Source organism: Lissotriton helveticus, chromosome 3_2 (assembly GCF_964261635.1).
Source record: "Lissotriton helveticus chromosome 3_2, aLisHel1.1, whole genome shotgun sequence".
Taxonomy (NCBI): domain Eukaryota; kingdom Metazoa; phylum Chordata; class Amphibia; order Caudata; family Salamandridae; genus Lissotriton; species Lissotriton helveticus.
In genome coordinates, this window is record NC_136062.1 from 17183715 (window position 1) to 17198818 (window position 15104).

General features: G+C 45.6%; 1 protein-coding gene across 1 annotated transcript in view; it reads right to left on the reverse strand.

Moving 5' to 3' along the window:
• Positions 1-4233, reverse strand: part of LOC144826427 (glycine amidinotransferase, mitochondrial) — a 69318-nt gene extending 65085 nt beyond the window's left edge. The window contains exon 1 of the mRNA XM_078684750.1: positions 4032-4233. Within this exon, the coding sequence (XP_078540876.1) occupies positions 4032-4100 (69 nt within the window). The 5' untranslated portion in view covers positions 4101-4233. The remainder of the gene's footprint in view (positions 1-4031) is intronic.
• Positions 4234-15104: the final 10871 nt, after the last annotated feature.

Sequence of the window (15104 nt, forward strand, 5' to 3'; positions counted from 1 at the left end):
AGCATTATTGTTAGCACCCCATCAACACCCTGCCCTCCTCCCATCTTCCTCACTGCGGACCTCAAACACATTTATGTTTCCTCCCTGGGCGCTGTCCAGGTCAGTCCAATTTAGGGCCGGCCCTAGGAAACAGTAAGGTGAACTGTACAAGACTCCTTATTAATAAGCAGGGCCACTGGAATTATGCGATAGTGCAGCCACAATTGTGGCAGGGTCGTGGACCAGGGTCAGCGGACTCGATAATTCTCGCCTCAGGTGCCTACTCTAACCAGGGATCACACTCTGCAACTCTGGGCATTAGCTTGCCTCATCTCCACAACGTCCCCCCACATATGCCGGGGATGCCTAGTTTCACCTTGGAGATACCCAGTAGGGACCATCTCACAGGGAAAGCCAGGACGGGTTCCCCAGCGGTCTACAGAGCAGAGATACTCCTTCGGGAGTCGATTCTAGCGCTTTAGAAACCCACAATTAATTAATTAATTGTCGATTTGCCATATAAACTGCAGATTTTAACAAAAAATGTTTCTTTGTAGCTCAAACGGTTCGAAAGCGACATGTGTTGACGCGCAGTGGAAAGACTTTTGCAAAGTTTGACTGCTCATCTTTCTGTAGCTTATTGCTATAGATGGATGTTAAACTGGTACTAATGATGTACAACTAATGCCCAGTGTGTACACGTTTAAAAATGACTAAATAATTAAGTAATACCAGGGCTTTAAGTGGGCCGGGTCTCACCGGGTCTGAGCACCTGCAGTTTTTTAAAGGAGGCCTCGAATCGGGTCTCTATCGGGCTCTGTTTTGTGCTGTGGCACAGGAGGTCCGTTTTTTTCTAGCATTATAGGGGAAGAAAAGTCCTTTTAAGAGAGTTATTTTCTCTCTGGATTGCCCTTCTCTTTTTGAAACCCACGAGCAGCAACATTGTCGTGGTATCACCGTGGCTTTATGTGGAAGATTTTTCAATATTAATACAAGCCATAGTTGCTGCTAATTTATCTTATGCAACTAACAGCCATTGACAAAGCCAATGGTCCTGACTTGTTGTAAGTAAATGTAAACGTCATGGTACTTATAGAGCGCACTGTCACCAGGCGGTCACCTTGCGGTGTCGCCTATTCGGCTTCCTGGCGCTGATACTCATACCGCTGTGGAAACCCTCCTGGCTTTCCCTGTGAAGTGTCCACTCCTGGGCACCCCCAGGGGGAAGCCAGGCATCCTTAGCGCTGTTGGGGCCGGTGTGGAGGCTAAGCAAGCTATTGCCCAGAGTTGCAGCGTGGGGCCTGTGATTAGAATAGGCACCGAGGTGAGAATTAACAGGTCGGAGGAAATTGAGCCCAAGACCCCACCGAGGCGGGAATTGAACCCATGTCCCTGGCCAGAACTCTGCATCAGGGTCTGCCGCTCTAACCATTGAGCCACACTCCTCCACTAAGTATGATGTTACTTGTGTTATCCTATATCTGGAGGCAATGACATGAATAGCAAAATACAAGTCGGGTGCACACTATTCTTAGCACACTTTTAGCTTACCTGCTTTTAAGCCACGCCCTTAATTACATTGACCACGTCCCCTTGAGAGACCCCAAGTTTTTTCATCCCACTTAAAGCCCTGAGTAATACCATCACAAAATAATTTCTCATTTTTTTCTAGACGCATAATTCCAGTGGCCCTATTAATACGGTATGCCTCTGTGTCATTCACTAGACTATGGCAAGATCACAGTTGCGGTGGTAGGCCTTCAAGTGTTTTGACCGCAGAGTAGCCTAACGGATCAATGAAATAAACACATCTGCTAAAAACAGAACCTGCTTGGAAACGTACTAACTACAGCATTGACAGCTACAATTGACATATTTGCCACTTGATTGGCTGGTGGTCATATATGAATGGAGCTAAAAACATTCATCCATTTGTCAGAATATCGTTATACGCGGGGCTGACCCTTGAACTCCTTTCACGCGCAGGCTCTAATGCAGTACCGCACGTAGGCCTCTTCTTTATCGGCTCCGATAACAACTGACTTGTGACCCCAGCCTTCCTTCTGGAATCCTGCTTCTCAGAACCACCTATTTACAGACTGGCTCCTGGAAGGCAGGCGTAGCTGGGATTGCTATTTCGGACAGTTGTGGCGCAACTACCTCCTCCCCACGTGCTCCTTCGGAGGCGTGTCACTCAGGTTATCGTACCCTGCACCCAGAGCGTGGGGGTAAGGAGGGCGGGGGGGTTGGCTCCTAGCCCTGAAAGGCTAAGAGGCCGAGAGCTCAGCTGAGGAAGAAAAGAGTGGACCTGGTTGAATTAAGTGGTGGATAATATATTGCACTTATAAAGCGTGACTCTACGAATTAAATCACTGGTCTCGCAAAGAGGTCAAAAGGTGAGAATGGATATGTGAATTCTATATTTGAAAACGATATTGGCAGACACCACAAGAATGCACAATAAATGAAAGAATTGCTTACGAACTTTATAATAAATCAATGGCTTGTAAAAATAGATGGGCGCCTGCATGAGGCACTTCATTGGTGACAGAGGGCAGGCTCAGGTTCTGTACTGAAACAATCAAAACAAACCCCTGCCTAAAAGATTACAAACGTTAACGAGCAAACAATGCAGCTATTGTTTCTACGAGGGCGGTCATTTACAAAAAAAAACAAGGGAATGGGCAGTGCGATTGTATGTATGTATTCCTGCCGTTTCCCGCCTTCTCGATACTGACTCCTAAAATACAACTATCTTTTGAGATTCTGGACCATAAGAGGCGCCGTGGGGCATGTATCAGGGCGGCAGGGATGCAAGAGATCCAATCATTACATCGCTGAGCACTTTAATAAGACAGGAATGCAAATACTTCCCAGGGAGCGTTTTAAATGCAAATGTCGTTCTGCACACGAAGGAATTTGCTGAGAATTTCGAGATCTCATAATGAAGAGGAGACACACTGGCCCGGCTCCTGTAGGGACATTTCTGTGGAGGAGGGGTTGAACACAGACAGCGCGCGATAAGTCAGGATTCTGTGATAAGCACTACCACTGCACGCAGACACTCCAGCCCCGCCCATCCCTATTAAGTGACGCTAGAAAAAAAACTGCCTTGCCTAGCGAAAAATGTCACGGACCTCGCCACGTTGTTAGGTGTCCTGACACATTCTCTCCACTCTCCATGCAGCTGCCAGCAGCAGCAATGGCAGCGCAGGAAAGACCCCTCCCCCCACACAAGCGTGAGGCCCAGTCTGAACTTGGGGGTGGGGTTGGGCTGCGGAGGGTGCCTTGCGCCCCTGACTGGCACAACCAGCATGCCTTACTTAAAATATTTAATTCTCCAACTGCAGAACTGTGTACAGCACACAACCTCACAGATGTACTCGGTTGGTGTGCCACAGGGTAACAGGAAAGCGGGAGGGCATGTGTATAGTGCACACACTGAAACTGAAGAAATGGCACCAAGGATGCGTTCGAGGTCTAAAAAACCCTCCCTTGCTTAGCAGCCAAGACATGCCTAGTGGAACGGCCTGCACGGACTGTTTTTTTTTTTTTTAAGTGGAGAAGCATCCTCGGATGTTTGAACAGCCGCTGCACAGCAGGCAAAAGGCTCGGTTTACAGCACAGGCTGAGACAGCAGGACGAATTTACAGAGAACCGAAAAGCTGGGTGTGTGGAGGGGGAGGGGGCTTTAGGCTCAAACAGATCAGCAGCGGCAGGGGAAAGGGGTGCGTGGCACACAAACAGCAGGCTAGGGGTTATGCAGTGAATGGTCACTGCAGACTGTTACAACCCTGCAGCTCCTGCAGCTGCTGCTTCAAGACTGTCGAACCACGGGGTGCAAGAAAAAACCTCAACACACGTTTCAGTGTCTCCGATCGCGGGTGAGGGGCAGCAGAGGAATGCGTTTCTAATTCTGCCACTGGCAGGCACCGGACGATTAGAATTAGCTATTTCTGAACGAAATCAGAAAAAAATCATAAGGTATAAAAGAAAACCTGGTTATCCTTTCGCCGCAGACGCAGGCAGTTAACAAGCAAAGAGATACGCACCATCGATCCTATGTAGTGGACGGCTTCGGCGCCCCTGCTGCCCCCTCTCACGCATCGCACCCGCAGCATGGTGGCTCTCTCCGGCTCTGACGAGGAATGTTCTCACGACTGGTGCAGAGCTTGCAGCCCTCGGTGTCTGTCCCTGACTGGACGCAAATGTGGTGAAAGGGAACCGTTGTACTAGCGGCTTTATATCAGCTCTGCAGGCACGCCCCATTGGCTGCTGCAAAGAACAGGTGGTGATGCAGGCAGAGCTAAAGGTCACGGAATTCCCAGATTAGAAGCTATCCATTCCAAGAAGTGCCAACCGTTTTCCCTTTTTTAGCAGGGGCTCCCAACAGAGCGGGGACCCATCCAGACACGCATGTGCACATGTCTCTCTTTTCAGGATGATTTCAATAGTGTGTGACTGGATGCAGAATACAAATTTTATCCTCTCAGATATTAAATTTATTATTTTGAAAGGATGTCACCCGTATCAATTTAATAAACACCATCTGGCTGCACCATAGTTACTAACAATGGCGTTTGGGGGGGGGGGGGGGGGGGGGGGGCAGGTCGACCAAATTGAGAGCAGGGACGTGGTGGGCGCCGGGCAATCACCCGGTGCGCTGCACGGGTGGGGGCCGGTTTGTGGACCCTGGGGGCCGTTTTTGTTACAGGTCCGTTTTTGCAGCAAATCGGCCCTGTAACAAAATCGGCCCAAAACCGGCCCTGGCAAAGAGTTCGGCGGCACCCACAACAAGGGGCGGCTGGTGTTAACGGGCAACATGGGCGTTTCCTTGCCCCTACCACTCTGAGGGAGAGGCAAAAAGAGAATTTAGAATATCACGACCACGAAGCTGAAAAGAAAAAATTACTTGCAGTTGTTGCTTTCTTAGTTTTTCATGGGCAGCTGTGATGAACTTTGCAGATGTCCTGCTCCTGCTGTGTATGTGCCTGCTGGGCGAGGTATTCTTTGACCTGCAGGCACAATCTACAGCTGTGACATCAGGGCAGAGGGCGTGCTGTTTTTCAATGCACTGAATAAGGTTGGATTTCAGGCGCTTTCACAATGCCCCTGGGAGGAGTTCACAGAACTCCATTCTGTTCATTAAACTTTATTCGGTTCTCAAGATAAAAACCATAAACGTTACATTTTATCAATATAAAAACAGGATGAGAAAAATATACATATCAAATAGTGCAATTAGCCATAAATCTTGCGAATATAAGAGGGCGGAGTACATCACATTATTAAGTTAAAAGGCAGTTCATAAAGGTACAATTCATCCCAATCAATTAAAATTCCAGACATTTCCTGTACCTTAAGGAGCATTTTAAAAAGCCTACAATAAATGGAATATGTTCGGGTTTTAACATTTGCAAATAGAACAGGGCTGGGCGAACCTGCGAAAAATTTTATTTTTTTAAAAAGGATTTTAAAAACAGCCTACGGGGGGCTTCGTAGAAATTACAAAAAAAGACAAAGTGTAGCAGGTCCTGTGGAGACAAGTTGTCGCAGCCACAGGGTGCTAACACCTGGCCTTTGTGGCTCCCCCTAGGTACTATAAAATGGAATCCACTAATAAGGTGATAGTGATCCCTACAATGGTGGGGAGCACACAGTGTTGTTTTGAATACCCCTCACACACCAACAAGCCCCTTGGTGTCATGCTTCATCATCGGGGCCTTCGCACCCCTCTACGGGATGCGGCATGCTGCGACTCACGACTACGTAGGAGCACTGAAAGTGAACTATGTGTCGGTGTGTGTAAGAGGAAAGATACGTGAGTGGTGAGGTGAAAAGTGATAGTTAAAAGATACCTGGCTCGTAGGAGAAAAATTAAACAGTTTTTATAAGGCACTCGGCTGGTATCATTAAAAAGGTGCAGGGTGGGGTTGTCTGTTGTATATTAAGGAACAACAACCTCAAAAGTGCGTCGACATGTTTCGGAGTCTGGGAACTCCTTCTTCAGGACGAGGATATGCACAACTATCCTCACCTTACTCACATGGGGTGTAGATGTAAAAGTGTATTATACAAAAAATAATTTTACAAAAATATAGGTGAAATGTACCTATTGGTGTTATTTTGCGGATAAGGTCTGTTGCGCCCTATTGGCGTGAATGGTACAGAACCTATGGAATAGATAAAAACATAGCAGGAAGAAAAGAACCCCCAAAACCACGCTTTGGCTCATGAGGCCAGCTAGCCTTTATCCTTAAGTAAGCAAAATTGATGTAATTCTTTTTCCTCCAGAGATTCCCTCATGGGGGAGAATGATGGCGTTTTGAACCACCAGTATGTGTCTTTGTCCCTATGTGTGTCCTTGTCCCTTTTTTCCTTACAGGCAGGTTGGACCTCTATTTTTGGTTCACCTTCACCATCCTATTCATGAAATAGGTTTTTCTTGACCATCGACTGTGATGTGATAATTTACTATGTTTTTATCTATTCCATTGGTTCTGTACCATTCACGCCAATTGGGCGCAACAGACCTTATCCGCAAAATAACACCAATAGGTACATTTCACCTATATTTTTGTAAAATTATTTTTTGTATAATACACTTTTACATCTACACCCCATGTGAGTAAGGTGAGGATAGTTGTGCATATCCTCGTCCTGAAGAAGGAGTTCCCAGACTCCGAAACATGTCGACGTACTTTTGAGGTTGTTGTTCCTTAATATACAACAGACAACCCCACCCTGCACCTTTTTAATGATACCAGCCGAGGGCCTAATAAAAACTGTTGAATTTTTCTCCTACGAGCCAGGTATCTTTTAACTATCACTTTTCACCTCACCACTCACGTATCTTTCCTCTTACACACACCGACACATAGTTCACTTTCAGTGCTCCTACGTAGTCGTGAGTCGCAGCACGCCGCATCCCGTAGAGGGGTGCGAAGGCCCCGATGATGAAGCATGACACCAAGGGGCCTGTTGGTGTGTGAGGGGTATTCAAAACAACACTGTGTGCTCCCCACCATTGTAGGGATCACTATCACCTTATTAGTGGATTCCATTTTGTTTGTGTACATTGCCAGGGGAGACTGAATCCACTGCCTCCTCTCCCTCCCTCCTTTTGTTAGCTATTTTGTTCTAGACAGCGCACAGCTGTGGGAGACCCTCCCTAACTTGGACACACGTAGACATTCGACACACACTACATCCAACGCCTATATTTTCTTCTCCCATACTCATATCATCATGGAAGATGAACACGGCCTTACCTTCAGTGAGGACGACATTGACAGGATTCTTGCAGAAGTAAATCCTTTTGAAGGACTAAGCAACACTGACCCAGGCCCAGCAGTGGCGGACTGGGACGAATTAACAAACTTAAGAAAAGTCCAGATCAGAACTGCCTTACATGGTCTCCTAAAGAGGGAATATTTGAGGAACAAAATAGCCCCTCAAGGACTCCTGGTTAAAAACGAACCCTTTATTTTTCAAGACGATCTCGTGTTTAAAAAAGCCTGGTCCCTTATCTCCTGGCACTGTACCAGAGACTGGCTGGTATTGATAGTACAAACAGCCATAAGAATATCATTAGAACTGAAGTTAGAGATTCAGAAACTTGAAATACAACTAAAAGCATTCATTTCACCCGCAGCCCTGAAGAAAGGGCTGGAAGAACTTAATCAACAAATGACTGACTTTGAGAATACATTAAAACAAAGTAAATTTAACAAACTGAAAAAAGATAAATACAGTTTCACGGCCGAAAGGGCATATCCCTACACAAAAGCTGATTATGTGACAAAGGGAAACACAAGTGATGCTGATAGTGTGAGCTCAGATGGTAGCTCCTCCAGTATCAACTCTGGACCTTTTCAACAAAGAAAACAACAAAGGGGAGGCTACCGCCAGCAGAGAACCCAATTTCCACGCCAAAGAGGCTGGAGAGGCTTCCAGGGGCCACCACAATTCAATCCTTACCAAGGCCAATACCAATTTCCTCAATTTCAGTACGGCCCACCACAAATGGGACCAATGTACCCACAATGGGGTCCTGATCCTAATGACACACCCCAAAATCCTCAGCCTTTTTTATCGTGGGGCCAAGGACCCCGAAAAGGCAGGAACAGAAAAGGAAACAATGTCAGCTGGCAACCTGTGGAAGAGACAGATCCCAGGGTCCACACCAGGAGCATGACAGCGAACCAGGCCTCAACAAGCAAGAGGGGAACTTAGTTATTAACATATCTCCCTGGCCCTTAACAGGCCGACAGAATGAGGTGCTCAATAAGGGCTTAGGGTATGTTCCTACCAATAAACCTGACTCTTTTCGCCTACATAAGGAAATCCAAGGTTTTGTAAGAAGTATCAAGCTGAAAGCATTTTTCAAAAACCAAGATCCTATCCCGGATGTTTCCGACACAGGTCTGAGATCTAAATCGACCTTCACGCCAATGGACAATCAATTACCTGTTGAAGTCCTAGCATTCGAGAAAGCTATCATGCTCGAACTCAACAAATTAGACACCGAACAGAAAACCTTTCAGATCATGAGCAAACTTGAGAATGAGGCCATACGAGAACTTACGCAGAACAAACAACTCACCATAAAACCCGCAGACAAAGGCGGGGCAGTGGTGATCCAAACCACAACTGCATACGACCAAGAATGTAGGAGACTCCTATCTGATAGGAGGAACTATCAGATTCTCTTAATTGATCCCACTGAATCCCTACGTATACAGATAGGGGCAATGATTGAGGAAGCATTGGCTCACGACTGGCTTACAAAAAAGGAGTCAGAGTTTTTGGTTAAAAAAAACCCTTGTACACCTTATTTCTACACTATACCAAAGGTTCACAAAAGTATGGAAAATCCTCCTGGCCGCCCAATTGTGTCCGGCATTGCATCAATATTAGAACCATTGTCCAAATTCGCTGACGCCTTTCTGAGACCTTTGGTGCAGGCAACGGACACATACTTGAAGGACGCGAAAGCAGTCCTTCAACTATTACAGAGTCACCCATTTGACCCAGACTCACAGATGTTATTGAGCCTTGACGTAGAAAGTCTCTACACCAGTCTTCCACATGATGAAACCCACTTGATCATCGAAGAGGTGCTACATTCCAACCCATGGAGATACAAACCCCCCGAGGTGTGGTAATGGAATGTATTTCCTTAGCACTGACCAAAAACTTTTTTGAGTATGAAAGCACTCTGTATCTGCAATGTCATGGAACAAGTATGGGGAGTACTTTTGCGCCGAGCCTGGCGGGATTGTATGTACACCATCTTGAGTCTACTAAGATTCTCCACCCTAACAATCCTTTCAGGGAAAAGATTTGCCCCTGGCGACGTTACATAGACGATATCCTGGTGATCTGGGAGGGAGATAGCCAATCGATCAATGATTTTATGAACTGGCTAAACACACAAAACCTCTTCCTCAAATTCACCCACCAAATGTCCAACGAGTCAATGGTTTTCTTGGATTTAAACATCTACCATGAGGCGGGGTTTCTATTAACAGAAACTCATTTCAAAGCGACGGCGAGGAACTGTCTTCTCAGGTTTGACAGTTTCCACCCACGTCACCTGAGAGAGAATCTGCCATATGGACAGTTCCTATGCCTACGTCGCAATTGTAGCGACGTAGCTAAATATAAATCCCAAGCCCAAGATCTGAGTATAAAATTGAAACAGAGACGTTACCCAGACAAAGTTATCAAAAGTGCAATTATAAGGGCACGAAACAACAACCGAGAGTCTCTCCTTGAGGACAGACCAGCCAAAGAAGATACAACCAACAGAACAGTCTGTGTAACTACATACAGTTCAGTCTCAAACCAAGTCTCCAAACTATTGAATAAACACTGGCGTATCCTGACGAGTGGTACCCTGGATTTAGAAAAACCTTTGTTTGCCCACAAGAGAGGCAAGAACCTCAAAGACATCCTTGTACACACAAGACCTCTAACTTCAGTGATCCAGGAAACCAGGTTACAAGGGTTGTGGGGACATCATCCTTGTGGGAACTGTAACAATTGCCATCTAACTCAAAAAAGTCAGACCCTCACTTTCATGAATGGCATTGAATGGGAACAACGAGCGTTCACCAACTGCAACAGTAGGAACGTAATTTATCTGATCACGTGCCCGTGCAACAAAGAGTACGTAGGCATGACCACACGAGCTGTGAAGATCCGAATAAATGAGCACAAGTGCAACATAAGATGTAAAAAATCTACAACAAAAATGGCAGCTCATTTTTTAGAGACACAACATTGTATCAACGAACTACATTGGACAGTGATTGAACAGCTACCAACCGATGTTGGGTTATTTGAGAAAGAGCAGAGATGGGTGTTCCGACTGGGCACGGACACCACTGGACTCAATGACTCCATTCCTTGGAACCAATTGAATTGATCATAAGACTCCTCTCTGCAGAATTACTTTTCCTTAATCATAATTTTTTCCTTAAAATTTGCACTTAGTTGATGAATTTTTTCGCTTATTGTGTAGTATTCCATTTAACATTCTACTATACCACCACTCCCTCTTATGTGTATATTCGTGCATATTTTTCTTGACAAATGTGTTCAATCCACAGATATAAGAGTGAACCATTCGGCACAATCACCCAGTGTGCAACCATGTCTCAGTAGAAACTACCCTCGGCGACTTTACCGCTGCGTGTTCTTGTCTATTTAGCCCTTCGGCATTTACCACACATGCGCGGGTAACTAGTGCACCTCGCGCATGCGCTGAGATAGTACCGCTTCCCTATGCGCATGCGCAAAAAAGAATGATACGCCCTTGTTCACCGCGCAATACCGGACACCCCTTTAAGGGTTGAGTCCTTCTTTGGGCATAGTTCCGCTTCTAATTACACCCTGATTGAAGCAGTTGAGCAGTATTTAAGGAAGCAGCAAAGAACGACTCGACACATCGTCGGAGCCGCGTTGAGGGGAAGGCAGCCTACCAGGTCTTGCAGAATCCGTGAGTTATGTCCATTCCAGGCATGGGTAGTAGCGTCCTCTTTCATATATTTCACTTCCTTGACCCTAAACCTAGCCTTTAATATCTTGCAGGTTGCCACACCGAGCAGGAAGAAAAGAACCCCAAAAACCACGCTTTGGCTCATGAGGCCAGCTAGCCTTTATCCTTAAGTAAGAAAAATTTATGTAATTCTTTTTCCTCCAGAGATTCCCTCATGGGGGAGAATGATGGCGTTTTGAACCACCAGTATGTGTCTTTGTCCCTATGTGTGTCCTTGTCCCTTTTTTCCTTACAGGCAGGTTGGACCTCTATTTTTGGTTCACCTTCACCATCCTATTCATTAAATAAGTTTTTCTTGACCATCGACTGTGATGTGATAATTTACTATGTTTTTATCTATTCCACAGGTTCTGTACCATTCACGCCAATTGGGCGCAACAGACCTTATCCGCAAAATAACACCAATAGGTATATTTCACCTATATTTTTGTAAAATAATTTTTTGAATAATACACTTTTACATCTACACCCCATGTGAGTAAGGTGAGGATAGTTGTGCATATCCTCGTCCTGAAGAAGGAGTTCCCAGACTCCGAAACATGTTGACGCACTTTTGAGGTTGTTGTTCCTTAATATACAACAGACAACCCCACCCTGCACCTTTTTAATGATACCAGCCGAGGGCCTAATAAAAACTGTTTAATTTTTCTCCTACGAGCCAGGTATCTTTTAACTATCACTTTTCACTTCACCACTCACGTATCTTTCCTCTTACAAACACCGACACATAGTTCACTTTCAGTGCTCCTATGTAGTCATGAGTCGCAGCACGCCGCATCCCGTAGAGGGGTGCGAAGGCCCCGATGATGAAGCATGACACCAAGGGGCCTGTTGGTGTGTGCGGGGTATTCAAAACAACACCGTGTGCTGCCCACCATTGTAGGGATCACTATCACCTTATTAGTGGATTCCAATTTGTTTGTGTACATTGCCAGGGGAGACTGAATCCACTGCCTCCTCTCCCTCCCTCCTTTTGTTAGCTATTTTGTTCTAGACAGCGCACAGCTGTGAGAGCCCCTCCCTAACTTGGACACACGTAGACATTCGACACACACTACATCCAACGCCTATATTTTCTTCTCCCATACTCATATCATCATGGAAGATGAACACGGCCTTACCTTCAGTGAGGACGACATTGACAGGATTCTTGCAGAAGTAAATCCTTTTGAAGGACTAAGCAACACTGACCCTGGCCCAGCAGTGGCGGACTGGGACGAATTAACAAACTTAAGAAAAGTCCAGATCAGAACTGCCTTACATGGTTTCCTAATGAGGGAATATTTGAGGAACAAAATAGCCCCTCAAGGACTCCTGGTTAAAAACCGAACCCTTTATTTTTCAAGACGATCTCGTGTTTAAAAAAGCCTGGTCCCTTATCTCCTGGCACTGTACCAGAGACTGGCTGGTATTGATAGTACAAACAGCCACAAGAATATCATTAGAACTGAAGTTAGAGATTCAGAAACTTGAAATACAACTAAAAGCATTCATTTCACCCGCAGCCCCGAAGAAAGGGCTGGAAGAACTTAATCAACAAATGACTGACTTTGAGAATACATTAAAACAAAGTAAATTTAACAAACTGAAAAAAGATAAAGCCCGTCTCACGGCCGAAAGGGCATACCCCTACACAAAAGCTGATTATGTGACAAAGGGAAACACAAGTGATGCTGATAGTGTGAGCTCAGATGGTAGCTCCTCCAGTACCAACTCTGGACCTTTTCAACAAAGAAAACAACAAAGGGGAGGCTACCGCCAGCAGAGAACCCAATTTCCACGCCAAAGAGGCTGGAGAGGCTTCCAAGGGCCACCACAATTCAATCCTTACCAAGGCCAATACCAATTTCCTCAATTTCAGTACGGCCCACCACAAAAGGGACCAATGTACCCACAATGGGGTCCTGATCCTAATGACACACTCCAAAATCCTCAGCCTTTTTTATCGTGGGGCCAAGGACCCCGAAAAGGCAGGAACAGAAAAGGAAACAATGTCAGCTGGCAACCTGTGGAAGAGACAGATCCCAGGGTCCACACCAGGAGCATGACAGCGTACCAGGCCTCAACAAGCAAGAGGGGAACTTAGTTATTAACATATCTCCCTGGCCCTTAACAGACCGACAGAATGAGGTGCTCAATAAGGGCTTAGGGTATGTTCCTACCAATAAACCTGACTCTTTTCGCCTACATAAGGAAATCCAAGGTTTTGTAAGAAGTATCAAGCTGAAAGCATTTTTCAAAAACCAAGATCCTATCCCGGATCTTTCCGACACAGGTCTGAGACCTAAATCGACCTTCACGCCAATGGACAATCAATTACCTGTTGAAGTCCTAGCATTCGAGAAAGCTATCATGCTCGAACTCAACAAATTAGACACCGAACAGAAAACCTTTCAGAACATGAGCAAACTTGAGAATGAGGCCATACGAGAACTTACGCAGAACAAACAACTCACCATAAAACCCGCAGACAAAGGCGGGGCAGTGGTGATCCAAACCACAACTGCATACGACCAAGAATGTAGGAGACTCCTATCTGATAGGAGGAACTATCAGATCCTCTTGGTTGATCCCACTGAATCCCTACGTATACAGATAGGGGCAATGATTGAGGAAGCATTGGCTCACGACTGGCTTACAAAAAAGGAGTCAGAGTTTTTGGTTAAAAAAAACCCTCGTACACCTTATTTCTACACTATACCAAAGGTTCACAAAAGTATGGAAAATCCACCTGGCCGCCCAATTGTGTCCGGCATTGCATCAATATTAGAACCAATTTCCAAATTCGCTGACGCCTTTCTGAGACCTTCGGTGCAGGCAACGGACACATACTTGAAGGACACGAAAGCAGTCCTTCAACTATTACAGAATCACCCATTTGACCCAGACTCACAGATGTTATTGAGCCTTGACGTAGAAAGTCTCTACACCAGTCTTCCACATGATGAAACCCTCTTGATCATCGAAGAGGTGCTACATTCCAACCCATGGAGATACAAAACCCCCAAGGTGTGGTAATGGAATGTATTTCCTTAGCACTGACCAAAAACTTTTTTGAGTATGAAAGCACTCTGTATCTGCAATGTCATGGAACAAGTATGGGGAGTACTTTTACGCCGAGCCTGGCGGGATTGTATGTACACCATCTTGAGTCTACTAAGATTCTCCACCCTAACAATCCTTTCAGGGAAAAGATTTGCACCTGGCGACGTTACATAGACGATATCCTGGTGATCTGGGAGGGAGATAGCCAATCGATCACAGATTTTATGAACTGGCTAAACACACAAAACCTCTTCCTCAAATTCACCCACCAAATGTCCAACGAGTCAATGGTTTTCTTGGATTTAAACATCTACCATGAGGCGGGGTTTCTATTAACAGAAACTCATTTCAAACCGACGGCGAGGAACTGTCTTCTCAGGTTTGACAGTTTCCACCCACGTCACCTGAGAGAGAATCTGCCATATGGACAGTTCCTACGCCTACGTCGCAATTGTAGCGACGTAGCTAAATATAAATCCCAAGCCCAAGATCTGAGTATAAAATTGAAACTGAGACGTTACCCAGACAAAGTTATCAAAAGTGCAATGAAAAGGGCACGAAACAACAACCGAGAGTCTCTCCTTGTGGACAGACCAGCCAAAGAAGATACAACCAACAGAACAGTCTGTGTAACTACATACAGTTCAGTCTCAAACCAAGTCTCCAAACTAGTGAATAAACACTGGCGTATCCTGACGAGTGGTACCCTGGATTTAGAAAAACCTTTGTTTGCCCACAAGAGAGGCAGGAACCTCAAAGACATCCTTGTACACACAAGACCTCTAACTCCAGTGATCCAGGAAACCAGGTTACAAGGGTTGAGGGGACATCATCCTTCTGGGAACTGTAACAATTGCCATCTAACTCAAAAAAGTCAGACCCTCACTTTCATGAATGGCACTGAATGGGAACAACGAGCGTTCACCAACTGCAACAGTAGGAACGTAATTTATCTGATCACGTGCCCGTGCAACAAAGAGTACGTAGGCATGACCACACGAGCTGTGAAGATCCG